At 42.2% G+C, this 20088-nt stretch overlaps 1 protein-coding gene across 1 annotated transcript in view; it reads left to right on the plus strand.

The window, feature by feature from the left end:
• LOC124121513 (epidermal growth factor receptor-like) overlaps positions 1-20088 on the plus strand; it is a 135734-nt gene that overhangs the window by 71409 nt on the left and 44237 nt on the right. The window contains exons 4-9 of the mRNA XM_046484535.2: positions 10395-10466; positions 14391-14462; positions 16972-17049; positions 17586-17657; positions 18308-18379; positions 19386-19454. Coding sequence (XP_046340491.1) covers positions 10395-10466; positions 14391-14462; positions 16972-17049; positions 17586-17657; positions 18308-18379; positions 19386-19454 — 435 coding nt within the window. The remainder of the gene's footprint in view (positions 1-10394; positions 10467-14390; positions 14463-16971; positions 17050-17585; positions 17658-18307; positions 18380-19385; positions 19455-20088) is intronic.

Below are 20088 nucleotides of genomic sequence, written 5' to 3' on the forward strand. Positions count from 1 at the left end.
TGTGTGTGTGTGTGTGTGTGTGTGTGTGTGTGTGTGTGTGTGTGTGTGTGTGTGTGTTCAATAATCGATTAACTATCAAGACTGAAATCAACACGTAGAACTCCCTTTAATCCTTCAGAATGTCACAATTGCCAGTCAATATCGAACTTGGCCATCACGGGCATCAATATACATCCAACCTAACGACGGACATAAGATGTGAGACGTCTGATCGCAAGAAATGGGATTGGACACGATTCTTCTCGGAAGGTCTGCGCTGACTAATTCTCTTTACAAAGGCGACCTGGTCGTGCTTTAATTTGACAGTCAAGGGAATCCCACGAGTGTTCTATAGGTGATCAGTCTGGTGATTTTGCTGGCCAAGCAAGATGTTGTATGGGGCCTTTGGGCCTTGTGTTATCTTGCTGAAACAGGGCCCGGGGAGTCTGAGCAAGAACGGTAGTACAACAGGGGAGACAGATTGGTCAATAGAACGCTGCCCAGTGATGTTTCTTTCCAAAATAACAAGATCTGTCCTGACTTGGCTAGAAATGCCGCACTGACTTCACTGATGATGTCGCATTGACTTGGCTACAAATACTGCCACTTCCCAAAAGTCCGCCATCTTGAACGGAACAACACCATGTCCGCTCTCCTCGTCGGTGGTGGACATACATTCTTCCACCTGCTCTTTAAAGCTATAATCCTGTGAAGATGACTCCTCCACTTTCTGTTCAACAAGGGTCATAGTATACGTGCCCATCGGTGTCAGTGTTTCGATGTAAGCGTTACGTCTCCGTAACTTCTGATGTTGTACCGTCGGAGCTGATGACGTCACGGTGATAACACTATTCCTCAGATCGAGGATACTTATGTCGCGTTTTCCTAGGTGGTGGTGACAGGAGGTCTGCCACTCCTGGGCCTGTCTCTCTTCCGCCCAGTCTATAACAGGCCATGCGCATGGTGACTATCATTCGAGCATAGTGAAATAGTTTGGTCATGCGTTGCTCCCTGGTGTATGATACCGACGGCTTGTTCTCTCTGTTGCAGCGTTAATTTTAGCATGTCATTTCTCACTGTCCAAAGGTATGGGTGCGAATTAACAGTGCATCCTTCCTTTTATACAAAAATCTTGGCAGACTGGTACAAGTTTCTCTTCAAACGCAAGTTCCATTGACCTGTGTACTGTAGACGTTCATCATTCAGCAAATTGTTTGGTTGTGTTTAGGCGATGGATTCTTAACTATTTTGTTACACTATTCGGGATTTGGACTCAATCTGTCGACATTTCAGTTTGGCAACGTTTCATTTGTTCGTCAGTTTACATCAAAAGTTGTCTTAATTATGTCCATCATCCACATTCAATACATCCACATTCAATACATACCTCCAGGAGTACAACACATGTCAAGTCGACCAGTTGTCAGTCAATTTGAAGAAAAGTGCACACTAGGCTTTTGCTATACATGGCGTTGTAGTATTACCTTTCATTATATAAAATGCTTTATATTACTATTGTTGTAATTGTTCTGTTTTAATATCACCAACATCTTTGCAGTTATTATGTTTTAGTGAACAGTGACAAATGTTTGACATATATTCCATTGGTTGAATTTTAAATGTGACGTAAAAAGAAATCTCCGACCATAATATGAAGAAAATAAACATGACTGTCGGGGGATGTGTTGAATGACGCTTGTCGTAACCGAAACATATAAGTGACAACACCATTTCCATAATCTTAAAAAATCGATTTACGAGTGCGACTATATTATGAGCATGTGTTTATGAAAAGGTGAATATATGGTACAAGTCAAATAGGGAATTGTATTGGACATCGTTTTTTACACTTAATCGTCAAATGTTTTGACATGACTACCATATACACTTCTGAAATCTTGGCTGAGGCCTTGAATGCTGTAACCCTGATGACACAACTTTGAAATCTTCCAAGAAAGAGCGTGCTTGACTGTATTTCAAAAGTTTAGCGGATATAAACTGCCGGGCAAATGGATGTGTACATCCATGTTTGATGACGGCTAAAAATCGAACAAACAAGAAATGGTCATTTGATGGTAATGTATTTGATACAGGCGTCACGGTTGTGTTTTGAACCCTAGTTTGTAGTGTTTCGGCTACTGTTTGCAGCCTAGTAACGTTTTGAAAAATATTTATAATTTCTTGGTCAAATCCAATTTTCAAGTGAACACTTTCTTTTGCCCGACAGTGTATTTCATGCCCGAGGATGTCCCCAGTGACACGGGAACAAGAGGATCAACTGATGAAGACGTTTCCGTTTCACAATACCTGATATTTGATCGTGATTTCCTGGTCGACTGAAAATAATATGTTACCTTTCCTGTCGATGTCACGACATAACTAGCCCCTGGTGTAAAAGTTTGTCACGCTACACCACACGGGGCTTGTCGGTGGCACCAGAGAGTACAATATGCGGTTCTTTCTCCCACGTTATGTGATATCACTGATGAACTAATTACACATTTTTAACCACTCATTTCAGTCGTTCCATATTAGGGAGGATAGATATTTGATGCGTTTGTGGTTCTGGAGAGACTTTTTCAAACAGGCATGTCTAACCCTATTTGATTGCCTCCTCTCCGCCCTCGTTTTCCTGTCCACATTGTATTTTTTATGTCTTCGAAACATGTTTTACTGATATTTGATACGCTCCAGTTTGATTTGGTCACGTTATCCGTCATCTCACGAGATCTCACTTACGATCAGTACACATTGTCGGTCATGGGGTCAGTGGAACACCGGTAATCTAGGTTATCGGTTTGAAAAAAAACCACTGCTGACTTTTTATTCGCGAGTCGGGGGATAAAAGCTATTTTAGCAGTATAAATGGAATATTTTACAGGTGGGTTGTGAAAACAAAAACGTTAATGGTCTATCGTTGTAATCAGATATACTTTCATTATCAGCTTCCTTTAAAGGGGAAGTGTACACGCAAAAATCACTTTCTTTCTTTTTCTAAACAAAACGCAATTTTAGAATTAATTAGTATCTGTGTTTGAAAATATACACTCATTTTTTTCACAGTGAACGTAGGAAGCTCACAATAGTGTGAAAATGATATGCCGTTATGAGGCCTTCGATTTTCGAGCTAAACAGGCCTGAGTTATCCCCCTTAGATTATGACGTAATTGGTGCCAATTCAACTGGGTCCCTGTCTATTCTCAACGCAAAAGATATCAAGTACCAGTTTGCGGTAAAACAACATGGCCTACGACACACTCCGGCGCAGTGGTGACTCAGCATAACACTATGCTGGCTGGCATCTGAGACGCTAGAATCACACACCTGGACCTACACCACGTGAAGCGGCTCTAACAAAGCATATGACGTCATAATGTTTATCAATTGGCACCAATGACGTCATATTGCAAGGGGCATAAGCCATGGTGTTTTTGTTATGGAAATAGAACACTTGGTAAATGTGAAAAATATATATCGTTTTAATGCGAAAAATATATTAATTAATTGTGATATTTTTATATTTTTGTCTATGACACTTCTAGGTTAACACTTTTAATGTGGAAAAAGTACAAGAAAAATAGGTTCATTTCCGTGTGAACTTGCCCTTTAATAGAGAAATACTATGAGTCATACAACAACGCATTTATTAGCATAGAGTTTTAAACCTCCGCGGCATTCGAACCTGCAACCATTGGCTTTGTTGTCCTTCACGCTACCACATGTTGTCCTTACAATTTAAGTGTCACCATGAACTGAGTTTTGTTAAGTTGAACATATTAATGTTAATATTGTATCACGTTCGTTGTTAGTCCAGCCGCCTCGGTGGTCTAGTGGTAGAGTGTCCGCCCGGAGAGCGGAAGGTCCGGGTTTCGATCCGGGGCGTCATACCAAAAGACGTTGAAAGATGGTACTTGTTGTTACCCTGTCTGCCGCTCGGCATTAAGGGGATAAAACAAGGACTGGTCGGCTCGGAGTCAGTATACTGTGTCAGAGTGGGGTATTCATGGGGCAAGCACTATAAATCGGCATCAGTCCGAACCAGTACAAGCACCGCACAAACACGGGCATGCACGTCGCTATATAAGTGCACATAAGTAATAATCTTGGACGCGAAGTTAAACAAAATTTCACCTCACCACCTCGTCGTTGTTAGCCCTGGTGGTGTACATGTTATGTAGTACCTGTGAATCTGATTTGCACATCTAATTTCCATATATATACTGAACCGCAAAAGAAACGTCACCCCAAGTAACATTGCATGAAAAGTTGTCATTTAAATATCTGGGTAATTGTTGTCAAAGTTTCTAAAATTTAACATAACCTTGTCCGGAAAAATGAAATTTGATGATATAAAAGCAAAGCAGATGACAATAAAACCGATCGCCCAAACGCATCACGGCAACGGCCATGGTAACGCGATGCACGTGAGTTTCGTGCACATTGAAATGCACAAGATCGCTTTATTACTGCTGCGGAAACTGCTCGACAGACCATGGGGACACACCAGCGACACATAAGTGCAGACACCGTGCGTCGACGATTGACGAACAGACACCTCCACCGTCACAGGCGACACCGAGGACCCATTCTGACACCATTTCATCGCCGGGACCGTCTTCAGTGGGCAACACAGTACCAGCATTGGCGCCACCAGTAGTGGAGATGAGTCCTCTTCTCAGACGAGAGCCGTTACTGTATCTCAACAGCAGGTGGCAGTGAGAGTATGGCGACGCCCTGGGGAACGTTATTCGGATGCTTGACATGTGTTGTTGAGAGAGACTCAAGGTGTGGTCCGAGCATCATGGTGTGGGTTGGAATTGGTCTTGCACAGAGGGTCGGCCCTGTGGTCTTCCACAACATCGGTCCAGGGAGAGGCAATGGTGTCACAGCAGCTCGGTGCATTGTTCAAGACTTGAGACCACACGCCATACCTCATTTGGCACGTCGCCACAACTACGAGTTTCAGCATGATAACGCCCGTGCCCACACTGCCAGAGCAACAACAGACTTCCTCCAGCAGAATGTCATCAGAACCATGCAGTGGCCTGCCCTCAGTCCCGATTTAAATCCCACTAAGCACCTGTGGGACAAGATTCAAAGACGGCTGAATGACATCCGACCAAGGCCGACAACTGCAGCTGAACTGCATCAGGCGTTCCTCAGAGTGTGGGCTCAAGTGCCTATGGCCTTAATCAACCGCCTCATCCATTCCATGTATCGACGTTGCACGGCAGTCATGAATGCACATGGCGGACACACGAGATACTGACTTGTGATGACATTTTCTCAGAGACTAGTGTTGTGTTTCACTTTAAGAACATTTGACACCTTGATGATCAGTTTTGCCAAGTTTAATCTTTTTAATATGTCTCAAAGTAAGTTTACAGTGTTTGGACAAATACGGTTTCTCATATATCTATTCATGGTGACATTTCTTTTACGGTTCAGTATATTACACATCTTATCCACACTCGATTTATTGCCTGAAAATATGCACGTTATTGAAACATTTATATACTCGAAACATGTTTAAGTTCTGTGCATGTTGTGTTTAGATGGAGTTTAGGCTAAGAGGCGATAGGTCATTTTATGTGTTTAGACCTAAATGCGTTTAGAAAGAACACACCAAAAGTGTATTCCGTTTAGTATATGAACACATTCCTGATCATTTATAGTTCTATACATGTCCTGTCTGTGTTTACGTTTAAAACACATTGTTTACAGTGTAGTATCTGCTGACATTGATAACGGGTTTGGTATTTTCATTACAAAAAGTTGTATAATATACGATGAATACATGACGCTTTTTTATGGATAAAAACTTCAGCAGGTAAATACTGAGTAAGCGTGAAATGTTTCAGATCTTTGGGATTCCGGAGGAGAATAGGTCCCTATTATACCACCCTTGGGAACCGACTTATGATTGGAGGCTACCGTGGGTGATGTGGCCGATTATGTTGGGTCTTGGTACCCTGGACTTCGTGCATCTTTGCTCATGTTATCAACCACTGATTTGCCTGACCCTGATTGATCTATTACACGCTGCCGTCACACAGGTGTTGTTCATGGTTTTCACCGAAGTGGTAAACGTCTAAGACTTGCATCACGTTCGGCTTTCCTCCCACATCAAGTTAACACGCCGCGGTATTACTGGAATACTGTTCAAATCGGCGTTAAAAACCCATGCACTCACTCCAGCATGAAGCAACACACCTTCGTTTACTCTTTAATTTATGTGAGATAGGATTGTGCCAGACTTGAAATGCTGCGTGTGTTTTTCTTAACATGTACAAACAAATTCTAAATAACTGAAAGAATTACTAGTTTTCGTTTTCGTCGTATACCAGTTTTGGTATTGCTTCTGGGTTGTAAATCAGTTTTGTATTACTGGATCTGTGTCGTATACTAGTTTTAGTATTGCTTCTGTGTCGTATACCAGTTTTGGTATTGCTTCTGTGTCGTATACTAGTTTTGTATTATTGCATCTCTGTCGTATACCAGTTTTGGTATTGTATCTCTGTCGTATACCAGTTTTGGTATTGCAGCTGACGCGTATACTAGTTTGGTATTGCATCTGAGTCGTGTATGGTATAGCATCTGTGTCGTATACTAGTTTTGTATTATTGCATCTCTGTCGTATACCAGTTTTGGTATTGCAGCTGACGCGTATACTAGTTTTGGTATTGCATCTGAGTCGTGTATGGTATAGCATCTATGTCGTATACCAGTTTTGTATTATTGCATCTCTGTCGTATACCAGTTTTGGTATTGCAGCTGACGCGTATACTAGTTTTGGTATTGCACCTGAGTCGTGTATGGTATAGCATCTGTGTCGTATACCAGTTTTGGTATTGCTTCTGTGTCGTATACCGGTTTTGGTATTGCAGCTGACACGTATACCAGTTTTGTATTATTGCATCTCTGTCGTATACCAGTTTTGGTATTGCAGCTGACGCGTATACTAGTTTTGTATTATTGCATCTCTGTCGTATACCAGTTTTGGTATTGCAGCTGACTCGTATATTAGTTTTGGTATTGCATCTGAGTCGTGTATGGTATAGCATCTGACTCGTATACCAGTTTTGTATTATTGCATCTCTGTCGTATACCAGTTTTGGTATTGCAGCTGACTCGTATACTAATTTTGTATTATTGCATCTCTGTCGTATACCAGTTTTGGTATTGCAGCTGACGCGTATACTAGTTTTGTATAATTGCATCTCTGTTTATACCAGTTTTGGTATTGCAGCTGACGCGTATACTAATTGTGTATTATTGCATCTCTGTCGTATACCAGTTTTGGTATTGCAGCTGACTCGTATACTCGTTTTGGTATTGCATCTAAGTCGTGTATGGTATAGCATCTGACTCGTATACTAGTTTTGTATTATTACATCTCTGTCGAATACCAGTTTTGGTATTGCAGCTGACTCGTTTACTAGTTTTGTATTATTGCATCTCTGTCGTATACCAGTTTTGGTATTGCAGTTGACGCGTATACTAGTTTTGTATTATTGCATCTCTGTCGTATACTAGTTTTGGTATTGCAGCTGACTCGTATACTAGTTTTGGTATTGCATCTGAGTCGTGTATGGTATAGCATCTGTGTCGTATACCAGTTTTGTATTATTGCATCTCTGTCGTATATCAGTTTTGGTATTGCAGCTGACGCGTATACTAGTTTCGGTATTGCATCTGAGTCGTGTATGGTATAGCATCTGTGTCGTATATTAGTTTTGGAATTCTTCTGTGCCTTTACCATGTTTTGTATTGCTTCTGTGTCATATACCAGTTATTGCATGCGTTACTTCTGCATCGCATGTCAGATTTTCTATTGGCTCAGAGATTCAATTTGAGGCGTATTGGCCCTTTCCCGAGTCTTGCAGCGTGACATTTAAACTTTACCATATATCATTATTCATGCCGAAACTTCTTTATGTCCACTTCTAAGATCAATAATATCTGGTTCAACAGCTGTTACTCAATGTCCATAAATCTAAACATCAACTGTATAATCATACTCGGAGTAACCCTTGATATGATGTGAATATTGACCACATGTCTTGTACGTACAACAATATGACTGTAATGTGCAGGGGGGATTTGTCAGCTGGTAAAACAACCCTCGACAATGCCTCAGTTACTGTCAATGCAAATGACTCCCTTGGAATAACGGGATTCTGATGAACTGGTTTTTGTCATTGAAAAAGGTGTTAACATTGATGAGGTGGCTTTGTCATTGTTGAGGGGGTGCTCACATTGCTGAGACATTGCTGTTATTGACAAATCAGTGATGTCATTGCAGGGTCGGCGTTATCATTGCTGAGATTGAATTGAGGTGGTACAAACATTACTGACTTGGTGCTAATATTGCTGAGGTGATGTTAACATTGCTGAGACGGTGCTTACATTGCTGGGTCATTGCTATGTCCGGGTCATCATTGTTGAGACAGGTGTTATTATTTCTGAGGTGATACAAACATGCTGACATGGTGTTATCTTTGTTGAGTCGGTGCTGACATTGCTGACACGGGACTCTCTGTTGCTGAGGTGTTGTTGCCATGGCTGAGACGGTGCTTACATTGCTGGGGTTGTGCTGACATTGCTGACACGGAACTCTCTATTGTTGTGTCGGTGTTGTCATGGCTGAGACGGTGCTGACAGTGCTGACACGGGACTCTCTATTGTTGAGTCGGTGTTGTCATGGCTGAGACGGTGCTGACATTGCTGACACGGGACTCTATTGTTGAGTCGGTGTTGTCATGGCTGAGACGGTGCTTATATTGCTGGGGTTGTGCTGACATTGCTGACACGGGACTCTCTATTGTTGAGTCAGTGTTGTCATGGCTCAGACGGTGCTTACATTGCTGGGGTTGTGCTGACATTGCTGACACGGGACTCTCTATTGTTGAGTCGGTGTTGTCATGGCTGAGACGGTGCTTACATTGCTGGGATTGTGCTGACATTGCTGACACAGGACTCTCTATTGCTGAGGTGTTGTTGTCATGGCTGAGACGGTGCTTACATTGCTGGGGTTGTGCTGACATTGCTGACACGGGACTCTCTATTGTTGAGTCGGTGTTGTCATGGCTGAGACGGTGCTTACATTGCTGGGGTTGTGCTGACATTGCTGACACGGGACTCTCTATTGCTGAGGTGTTGTTGTCATGGCTGAGACGGTGCTTACATTGCTGGGGTTGTGCTGACATTGCTGACACGGGACTCTCTATTGTTGAGTCGGTGTTTTCATGGCTGACACGGTGCTGACATTGCTGACACGGGACTCTCTATTGCTGAGGTGTTGTTGTCATGGCTGAGACGGTGCTTACATTGCTGGGGTTGTGCTGACATTGCTGACACGGGACTCTTTATTGTTGAGTCAGTGTTGTCATGGCTGAGACGGTGCTTACATTTCTGGGGTTGTGCTGACATTGCAGACACGGGACTCTCTATTGCTGAGTTGTTGTTGTCATGGCTCAGACGGTGCTTACATTGCTGGGGTTGTGCTGACATTGCCGACACGGGAGTCTCTATTGTTGAGTCATTGTTGTCATGGCTTAGACGGTGCTTACATTGCTGGGGTTGTGCTGACATTGCTGACACGGGACTCTCTATTGCTGAGGTGTTGTTGTCATGGCTGAGACGGTGCTTACATTGCTGGGGTTGTGCTGACATTGCTGACACGGGACTCTCTATTGTTGAGTCGGTGTTGTCATGGCTGAGTCGGTGCTTACATTGCTGGGGTTGTGCTGACATTGCTGACACGGGACTCTTTATTGTTGAGTCGGTGTTGTTATGGCTGAGACCGTGCTTACATTGCTGGGGTTGTGCTGACATTGCTGACACGGGACTCTCTATTGTTGAGACGTTGTTGTCATTGCTTAGACGGTGCTTACATTGCTGGGGTTGTGCTGACATTGCTGACACGGGACTCTCTATTGTTTAGTCGGTGTTGTCATGGCTGACACGGTGGTGACATTGCTGACACAGGACTCTCTATTGTTGAGTCGGTGTTGTCATGGCTGAGACGGTGCTTACATTGCAGACACGGGACTCTCTATTGTTGAGTCAGTGTTGTCATGGCTGAGACGGTGCTTACATTGCTGGGGTTGTGCTGACATTGATGACACGGGACTCTCTATTGTTGAGTCGGTGTTGTCATGGCTGAGACGGTGCTTACATTGCTGGGGTTGTACTGACAGTGCTGTCAAGGGACTCTCTATTGGTGAGGTGGTGTTAACATTGCTGAGACGATGCTTACATTGGTAAGATGGTGTTGTTAGCATTGCCTTGTCGGTGTTGTCGTTGCTGAGATGGTGCTTACAGTGACTCACGCGTCCTCAGTATCACAATGTCAGTAATATTTATAGAGCTATTGCGAATTGTGATACACAGTAATTTACGTTTGTTTACAGGAATCTTTCCGGAAACAAACTGACGGTTCTCCTTCCTGACGACTTCCTCAACTTCACAAATCTGGACACGTTGTAAGTACTGACGAGTGTTGTGTTGACGGGTCGCCCCGCTCACGGCCCCGTTCCAAAAACGATCGTAGCATTAAGACGATCGTATCTCCCTTTCTTTAACATACATCGCCTTTTCGAACGGGGCCATAGGTCATCTGCGAAAAATTTAGTTGACATGAATCAAGAACCTTTCATTTATATAAATGGTATATGTGCTTCAATGCGTTTTTATTCAGATCAAACTAATTTATATATGTTAAGCAGACAGAAGCCTATTTTAAAAAATGCCCGTTATTTATATTCTAAACAGTAGGTAGAGAGAGAAATCATGACGTCACTAATCAAGTTCTTCCCTATATATTATCTATGTGTATAAGTAATGCTATCAGCCCGGTCCATAATTAGAGTGTTCTGTAAACGTTTCCTCAATACGATGCTCGTGGGTTTCACCAAAGTGCTAAACGTCTGAGACCTGCATCACTTCCGCCTTTCCTCCCACATTAAGCTGAACCGCCGCGATATAACTGGAATACTGTTGAAAGCGGCGTTAAACCCAACTCACTCAATCATTCCTCAATACGATGTCCCCTTGAGCCCTCCCCCCACGCCAAATATACATTGAAATGACAGGCTTACTTGAAGCGCCAATGGTAAATGGTGACCCTGAAATGAGATTGTTTCATAAATCTGCTTGTGACTTAAAATACTCAATTATACCCTTCAACGTGCCTAACAACGACACCCATACGCAAGTGCTTTTAGCAATAGGTTAATAACATAACTTCGTGTCAGCTCAACATGTGATGAAAGCCCAAAGTGACACAGGTCGTACACGTTCACCACTTTGGTGAAAGTCTGGATGGTAATGGCCAAGGATGATGACAAGAGAGGTGATTCTTGACGGCTAATGGACGAGATTCTGGACTGCGACCAGCCTAAGGGACCATCCATTTCATATTTACATATATCCCCTCCACCGTATGAAGATATAAATTTATGTTTGGTGTCAAATTATATTTATCCAACAATTTCGGGAACAGATTTTGTATTCGAAAAAGACAAGCACGCACACTCACACGCACACGCACACGCACACACGTATGTTTACCACATCGTCATCATGTGAGTGGAATAATTCAATTTTGTGCGGGGGATGAAGATTAAATTAGGGATGAAAAATAACACGCTAACTACACACGTCAGTTCTTCTATTAATAAAATCATTCACAAATAACTGCCGTCAAGTTTAATGTCTTCATTATTAACATGATTACTGTCAGAGAAGCTAAAGTGCTATGCTTGGTTCCTCGGCTGGACTGATGCCTCGGCTGTACTAGGCTGGACTGATGCCGATTTATAGTGCTAGCCCACTGAGATAAAATGCCGCAGTTTAACATGAATACCCCACCCAGACACAGTATACTGACTCCGAACAGACCAGTCCTTGTTTTAGCACCTTATTGCCGAGCGTCAGACAGGGTACCAACAAGTACCACCTTTTAACGTCTTTTGGTGTGACGCGGCCGGGGATCCAACCTCGGTCCTTTCGCTTTCTCGCGGACGCTCTACCTCTGCCCACGGAGGCGATCATATTTCTCAATAACAAACATGATCTTTTACTCACAAATCATGATATCTCGAATTTAGCCCGGGGCACATAAATGTTTCGTGGCACGACATTTGAATATTTTTTTAATGCCAGAATAAGAAACGTCAGCGCCAGAGAATAATCAACCTTGATTATGTACCGAAACAGTTTCGTGCGGAAGCTCTACCACTAGACCACGGAGGCGGTCCTTAAGGACAAGGAATGATAATTGTCACTGAAAACGATGCATTTCAAAGCTATTGATCATGAAAACTTTATTACTGATATGAAATTTGATTTGATTTTTTATGTGACCAAGTATAAAAAGTATGGCTAATAGACTGCGGGGCAAAAGGAAGTATACACTTGAAAATAGGACTTGATAAATAAAAATTACATACATTATCAAAACGTTACTAGCTACGATACTACATTCAAATGACTTCCTGAAAATCCTCGCCATTTTTATGTTGTTATATTTGCACTAAACTTGGGTTTTCAAATGTCAACAAAGTCTAACTCTCATTCATATGAACGCTTCTGATAACTTCCAGAATACATTTCTAAAGATTTCATAAAGATTAAAAAAACAGGTCCTTAGCAAACTACGCTAGTAATAAGGGGCGACTAAATGGATCTTGTATTCAGAAACAGTGACTTGATTTGCATGTCATCGTATCCCATTTGACCAATGCTCAAGATGTCACTTTCTGGATTGTCTGGTCGAATATTTATAGACTGCTTTCATTCTTCTGATATATTGCTGTGTGAAGTTAAACAACAAGCAAAACAAGTCTTTTGTGGATTTTACAATCTAAAGATCACGGAGGCAGTATCGATTCTTTGTCGGTAATATTCAAAATCTGCAATGCTGTACAAAATGTGATTGAAAGGTGACTGAAAGCTAGATTTGACTACTGTGTCAAACTCCAGAAAAAGAAAGCAACATAATTCCTCTAGACGTTCAGTTCACTGTAACAAATTGTCTGAATAAACATATTTCTTTTTCCAAACCCAAGTCTAATGTTCTCTACTTGATAACACAGGGCCATGGCTGAATGCATTATCATTGTCAGTCGACAGTTCTTTCTGTGGAGTCAACTTCAGATTTAGGTGAAATGAAACACTTCTTTAACAAAGACACATGTAATCCACCTGCTTTGGTAATGATAGTTAGGGTACATGAGGATTATATAGTATTCCCGTTATATATAACACAGAACATTGTATCCTTGAATCGCATGATTGCGCTATATCTAGATTTTGCAAGTTTGTTTTCAAGACCAAAATATGTAGGTGTGCCTGTATTAACTAAGTCTTGCTATGTCACAACTTGTGCACAGATCCTGTGAATGGGCGATGAGCTGTTAGCAATAGCCCAGCCATGTCTCAACTTGTGCACAGATCCTGTGAATGGGTCATGAGCTGTTAGCAATAGCACAGCCATGTCTCAACTTGTGCACAGATGTGTGAATGGGTGTCAGCTGTTAGCAATAGCCCAGCCATATCTCAACTTGTGCACAGATGTGTGAATGGGTGTCAGCTGTGAGCAATAGCCCAGCCATGTCTCAACTTGTGGACAGATATGTGGATGGGTGATCAGCTGTTAGCAATAGCCCAGCCATGTCTCGACTTGTGCACAGATCCTGTGAATGGGTGTTAGCTGTTAGCAATAGCCCAGCCATGTCTCAACTTGTGCACAGATGTGTGAATGGGTGTCAGCTGTTAGCAATAGCCCAGCCATGTCTCAACTTGTGCACAGATATGTGGATGGGTGATGAGCTGTTAGCAATAGCCCAGCCATGTCTCGACTTGTGCACATATATGTCAATGGGTGATCAGCTGTTAGCAATAGCCCAACCATGTCTCGACTTGTGCACAGATGTGTGAATGGGTGATGAGCTGTTAGCAATAGCCCAGCCATGTCTCGACTTGTGCACAGATATGTGGATGGGTGTTAGCTGTTAGCAATAGCCCAGCCATGTCTCAACTTGTGCACAGATATGTGGATGGGTGATCAGCTGTTAGCAATAGCCCAGCCATGTCTCGACTTGTGCACAGATCCTGTGAATGGGTCATGAGCTTTTAGCAATAGCCAAGACATGTGTCGACTTGTGCACAGATATGTGGATGGGTGATCAGTGAGTGAGTTTGGTTTTACGCCGCTTTTAGCAATATTCCAGCAATATCACGGCGGAGGACACCAGAAATAGGCTTCACACATTGTCGGGATTCGAACCCGGGTCGTCGGCGTGACGAGCGAACGCTTTAACCACTAAGCTACCCGACCGCCCCCGCCACGTTTTGAAATATGTCTTGGACCAATATGGACAACTGTCATTCTTTGTCTATTTCAGAGACTTGAGCAATAACAGACTGGATAAAATATATTCCAATGCCTTTGCGGATTTACCAACACTTCAAGAACTGTAAGTACAGTGACAATATGTTGTACGTTGTATTTATCAATACACTCACGGTGAGCGAGAAGGGTTTTATGCAGCTTTTAGCAATATTCCAGCAATATCACGGCGGGGTGATAGACACCAGAAATAGGCTTCACACATTGTACCTATGTCGGGAATCCAACCCGTGCCTTCAGCGTGACAAGCGAAGGCTTTAACCACCAGGCTACCCCACAGCCCCTTCCCGCTATCAATGCCGAGGAGTCCAAGTGGATACAGTTTTACGATCAGAAATAACAGAGATTATGAGTATGTGTTTAACGTTTTCTTCGATACATGCACAATATTAGTGAGTTGGATTTAACGCCGCTTTAAACAGTATTCCGGTTATGTCAGCTTAATGTTGGAGGAAAGCCCGAAGTGATGCAGGTCTCAGACGTTTACCACTTCGGTGAAACCCAGGAGCACGGGTATGGTTCTGACAAACCTAGAAACAAAGTCGGGGCGAACCGGAACTCGAACCCTAAATCATGTTTCTGGCGTGGCCAAAGGACGCAACTCTGCACAGCGAATCGCGGCGCCTCAGACGACTGGGCCACCCGTGTCCCCGATGATATAAAGAGGGGCTCCGGGAACCAGTTGCGACCCTCAGACATGTCGGGATCCGATCTGATTATCATGGTCCGAATATGCCCATATAATCTCTCATACATAGTCTCATACCCATGCGACCCGTGAAGATTCCGGGGTAGAATAGGTCTTCAGCAACCCATGCTTGCCGTAAAAGGTGACTATGCTTGTCGTAAAAGGCGACTAACGGGATCGGGTGGTCAGGCTCGCTGACTTGGTTGATGCATGTCATCGATCCCAATTGCGTGGATCGATGCTCATGATGTCAATCACTGGATTGTCTGGTCCAGACTCGATTATTTACAGACTGCCGTCATATAGCTTGAATATTGCTGAGTGCGGCATTAAACAACAAACCAACCAACCAACCAAATCATACCCATACTCGTAGCTTTAACCAAAGTGGTGAACGCCTAAGGTCAGTGTCACTGCGAGCTTATCTACCACACAACGTTCCGTATAACAAAATGCTGTTCAAATCAGTGTTGATCCCAACTTACATCTAGCCAGTAATTCAGTATTCATTTTTTGTAGATATTAATTGTAAATCATCCATAACCGGTTCATCAATTAATATCGTGGTGAGACGCATATGTTCGTTCCCACAGACACAATCAGAAACATTTCCCTTTTCAATGTTAACAGTAAGCGACAAAGTCTCAGTGAGAACTGCTGGTGCAATGATACATACGTGGTGGGTGAGGGGGGAGTGGGGAGGGGGGGATGTGGTCTCCATATAAGGATACAAGTTGAGCAGAACAAAAGTATCGCGTAAAAAGACGTTTAAACACGTATACGTGTTCTTATTTCTAGGATATGAATGAGTAAGTTGGGTTTTATTCCTCTATAAGCAATATTCCACAAATATTTGGGCGGATGGACAACAGAACTATGCACCTATGTACCAGTGTAGGAATCGAACCGGGTTCTTCAACCCTTTGAGATACGAACAACTAGCTATATAGGATACCCCACACCCCAATCTATTTGCTCGGATGAAAACGTATAACATGTTATGAAATAGCTCCATCTACAGACAATTCAAGGTATTGAACACAATGAAAAGAGTACTTATCAAACTTAACATAGTGTTCTCTAGCTGAAATCGTTGCCTGTTAAATAAGACTATAAAAGACACAAGAAACGTTTATCCCTTAAGGTAATGTGATTTTAAATGGATCAACATCTGTTTTAGAATTATTTCAATGTGGCCAGTGGCAATACTAATGCCGTAGATCATTTTCTAAGAGTATTCTATCCCACACACATCAGCTTTCGCATGTGGAACAACATATACGTCTAATTAAAACTGCTACTCGAACCTCATGTAAAACTGGTGTAATTGTCCTGAAAGGTCTATCACTTCCGGCCATAGAACCACTCACAAAGAATATCAGTTGTTTGTGAATCAGACGCAATGTTCAGCCATTACTGAAGCATTACACATTTTAAAAGCAACAAAATAACCGGTGTTCATGATATAATGGATGATTTTTATGGAAATTCGAATCGTCATCTCATAACTTGATTGAAATCTTGTCTGCAGTGCAACTCTTTTAAAGTTTACTGGGTGCGGTGTCTAGGGTCAGTGGGTATTCAACCCGTGCACTATACACTATTTGAACCCACTTTGGGTGTTTCGATACAACAAGGGCACCTGGCTAAGGACCTGACGTTCTGAAATTTTTGAAAAAAGTAGTTCTTTTCCAGAAAATATTGGAAGAAGGTTTTATGTCATGTTTAACCCACATATCCTTCACACCACACGTATCCCACACACTCCGCACACACTAAACACCGCAACCCCCACAATAACGATATTGACAATAATTGTTGTGTTCTTTTTAATGTTTAATTATCCATTGAATAGCATTTTTAAAGAAAACGTAATTTTCCTTTGCAGTGACCTGTCGAATAACCCGATCTCAAACCAACTGAGAAATCACAAAATATTCAATGGCCTTCACAATCTAGTGACCCTGTAAGTATTGCTTCGCATGCATTTACTGAAACAAGTCATATCACATGAATGCTTATAGTGAACACAGGTGAGTGAGTGAGTGGGTGGGGTTTAGGCCTCTGTGAACACAGCAGATAAACCAGTGAGCGATAATGTGAACCTTGACACTTGCCAAGTGCCTCAACACAACCAACCAGGCAATAGCTGGGAGGCGGGTTTCGCAAATGATTGTCACTTGTGAAGAATTATTCAAGAATCGTAGATCGCTGATTCAGAGTTGTTTACCAACATTGAAGGTTGCTGATGGTGGAGAGGTACCACAACTATCTAGGCACCTTTGCTTAGGTGTGGTTCATGTTGAGCTTGTCTCATGCTTGTAAGGTGATCGTGATATTGTCCATACAAGAATTACAGTTCTTACAAAACAGCTGCCCACGCCATTGTAACTGTCATCTCCGTATTGCGTTTGTTTGTGTTTTTATATTAACATTCTTTCGCGACTTAACATGACAGTTCGTGCCAATTCTCACTGTGGCAATTGGTAATGTATGTTCCAGGAAACTAAGGAATTGTTCCTTGTCCTCAGTCCACGAAAGAGCGTTTTCCCAACTGCGCAATCTTGAATACTTGTAAGTATACTTGTTGTCAAGCAGTCGACATACATCACACTTGTTGAATAAGCGTTATTCTTGTACAGATTCAATTGATTAACACCGCCTCTATGACAAGTGTATTTATTTATTTATTTATTTATTTATTTATATATTTATTTATTTATTTATTTTTTATTTATTTTTTTATTTTTATTTTTTTTATTTTTTTTTTTTATTTATTTAAATCAACCCGAATAGAATAGGGTGTCAATACAGGAGGATACATCACGTATGTACCATGTCTTCAAAATGTATCTTCCCTTCAGACCACAGATTCAAACAATAGCCGCATTTCAAAACGTGCCTTCACTACCAAACATTTGAATACAAATTTTACAGAAAGCGTTGCACGTCCCGATATAGAATAACTGGTGTGAAACAGATTAAGACCCTGACAGTGAGAAAAGTTAGGCGAAAAGAAAAATACGCAGCAACTAATGTCAGTTATAAACGAATATCTGACATGAAGGCAACTGCACACAGAAAAACAATACCCAAGGTTGGGTAAATGGAAAAGTGGTATTGCTTCAATAAATTAGTCACAGACACGCACGTTCTAACACGTTGATGTTAGACGGCCGCTAAAACCAATCAGTCAATCCATCAATCATCTGGTTTTTTTGCAGAGATTTGGAGCAAAATGCATTCCAGGCTCTTCCAGTGATGGCACTGAACAAGATTCCCAAACTCAGAGGGCTGTAAGTAGGGTGTCATACCAGTCTAAACAGTCACGTCGAACTGAATGATGGCTTTTAGCATTGCGATATGAATATGTCATTCATCAAATGTCCTGTTTTTTTAATGTCTAACATAATATCACCTGATGTTTAACATCAGCCTGTACTTGGAATTGTAGCACTGGTATAAGGGGATTAAAGTTCTGTTACAGGGGCTTGAAATAATGTTTTAGGTCAGCGTTAATGACAATAGAACGGTTATAGATCGGTCCAGATAATTACAGTAATAATATTGGTCAGTACAATTATATTAGTACCGGCGTTTGAAATATATGAAAATTGCCAGGCTGCCATCAAGACCCACAGACTTAAAAAGCTGCAGGTCCTGACTAAACTCTTCGGGGCCCTCATTTAAAAAACTGAATGACATTGTGCCAAAAGAATGCACACGTAAATTTACTGCAGGCAATAAGTACCCATACAAACTATGGGCCCGGCACGAAATATACCTGTCCCGGGCCTACGGACAGACGCTTATTTCGAACACTGATAAGTACTGTTAAAGGTCAGGGGGTTATGTTTCGTTTATAGGTCAGTACAAGAGTGTTGTAGTACTGGTATTGGTCAGTACAGGGGGTTATATTTCGTTTATAGGTCAGTACATGAGGGTTGTAGTACTGGTATTGGTCAGTAAATGAGTGTTGTAGTACTGGTATTGGTCAGTACAGGGGGTTATATTTCGTTTATAGGTCAGTACATGAGTGTTGTAGTACTGGTATTGGTCAGTACAGGTGGATATAGTTGATTTTTGATTGATCAGAACAAGACATGGGCCTCTTATACCATTTGCATTCTACCCTAGAACACATGGAGTCACCATTATTTGTACGTAAAGGGAATTGTTACATCTACTCGTTACCATTATGCAAAACATGTTTCGCACAAGTTGTTCCATAATACAAATACGAACGTGTTTTAACTCCCAGTGATTGATGTGATGACTGCTACCTGATTGCCTCCTCCACAGATATGCGCGGTATAACGACGTCCGAGAGTTGCATGACACCACAGCCAGCCTTAGAAGCCTTGCGTACCTGTAAGCTGCTCAGTATAACTGTATTCTTACATGTTGTCGTCTTTTGAACGGAACAAAAGATTGATTAAGGTGAGGTGAGGTGAAAGGGGTTAAACGCGTGCGTGCGTGCGTGGGTGGATGGGTGCGTGCGTGCGTGCGTGGGCTGATGGGTGCTTGCGTGCGTGCGTGCGTGTGTGTGTGTGTCTGTTTGTACTAATCCGACCTAATGCCGATTTTATTGTACTAGCCCACTGAGATACCATGCCCTAGTTTAACACGAATACCCCATTCAGACACAGTATACTGCCTCCGAGCCGACCAGTCCTTGTTTTATTCCCAAATGCCGTGCGCCAGGCAAGGTAACGTCTTTTGGTATGACACGGACGGGGGATCGAACGACCCACATTTCGCTCTCCGAGCTCAACGGAGGCGGTCAGAATGATTCAGATTTTCTTATCGAGGTGATGGATATAATGCATCAACATCTTCATTGATCTATAATAATGGCGTTGAATGTCAAAGTGTGATGTTCCACATCAGGATCATGGTAAAAACTGTAACTTGGTATTAAGGCGCATGAATCACTCAGATTATTATAAAAGACATTGGAAAGATCAAAGCGTACATTTGATAAGTAACTTTGATGTGTTCTGAC

Source organism: Haliotis rufescens, unplaced genomic scaffold, assembly GCF_023055435.1.
Source record: "Haliotis rufescens isolate VD_foot unplaced genomic scaffold, xgHalRufe1.0.p SCAF_16, whole genome shotgun sequence".
Lineage (NCBI taxonomy): Eukaryota > Metazoa > Mollusca > Gastropoda > Lepetellida > Haliotidae > Haliotis > Haliotis rufescens.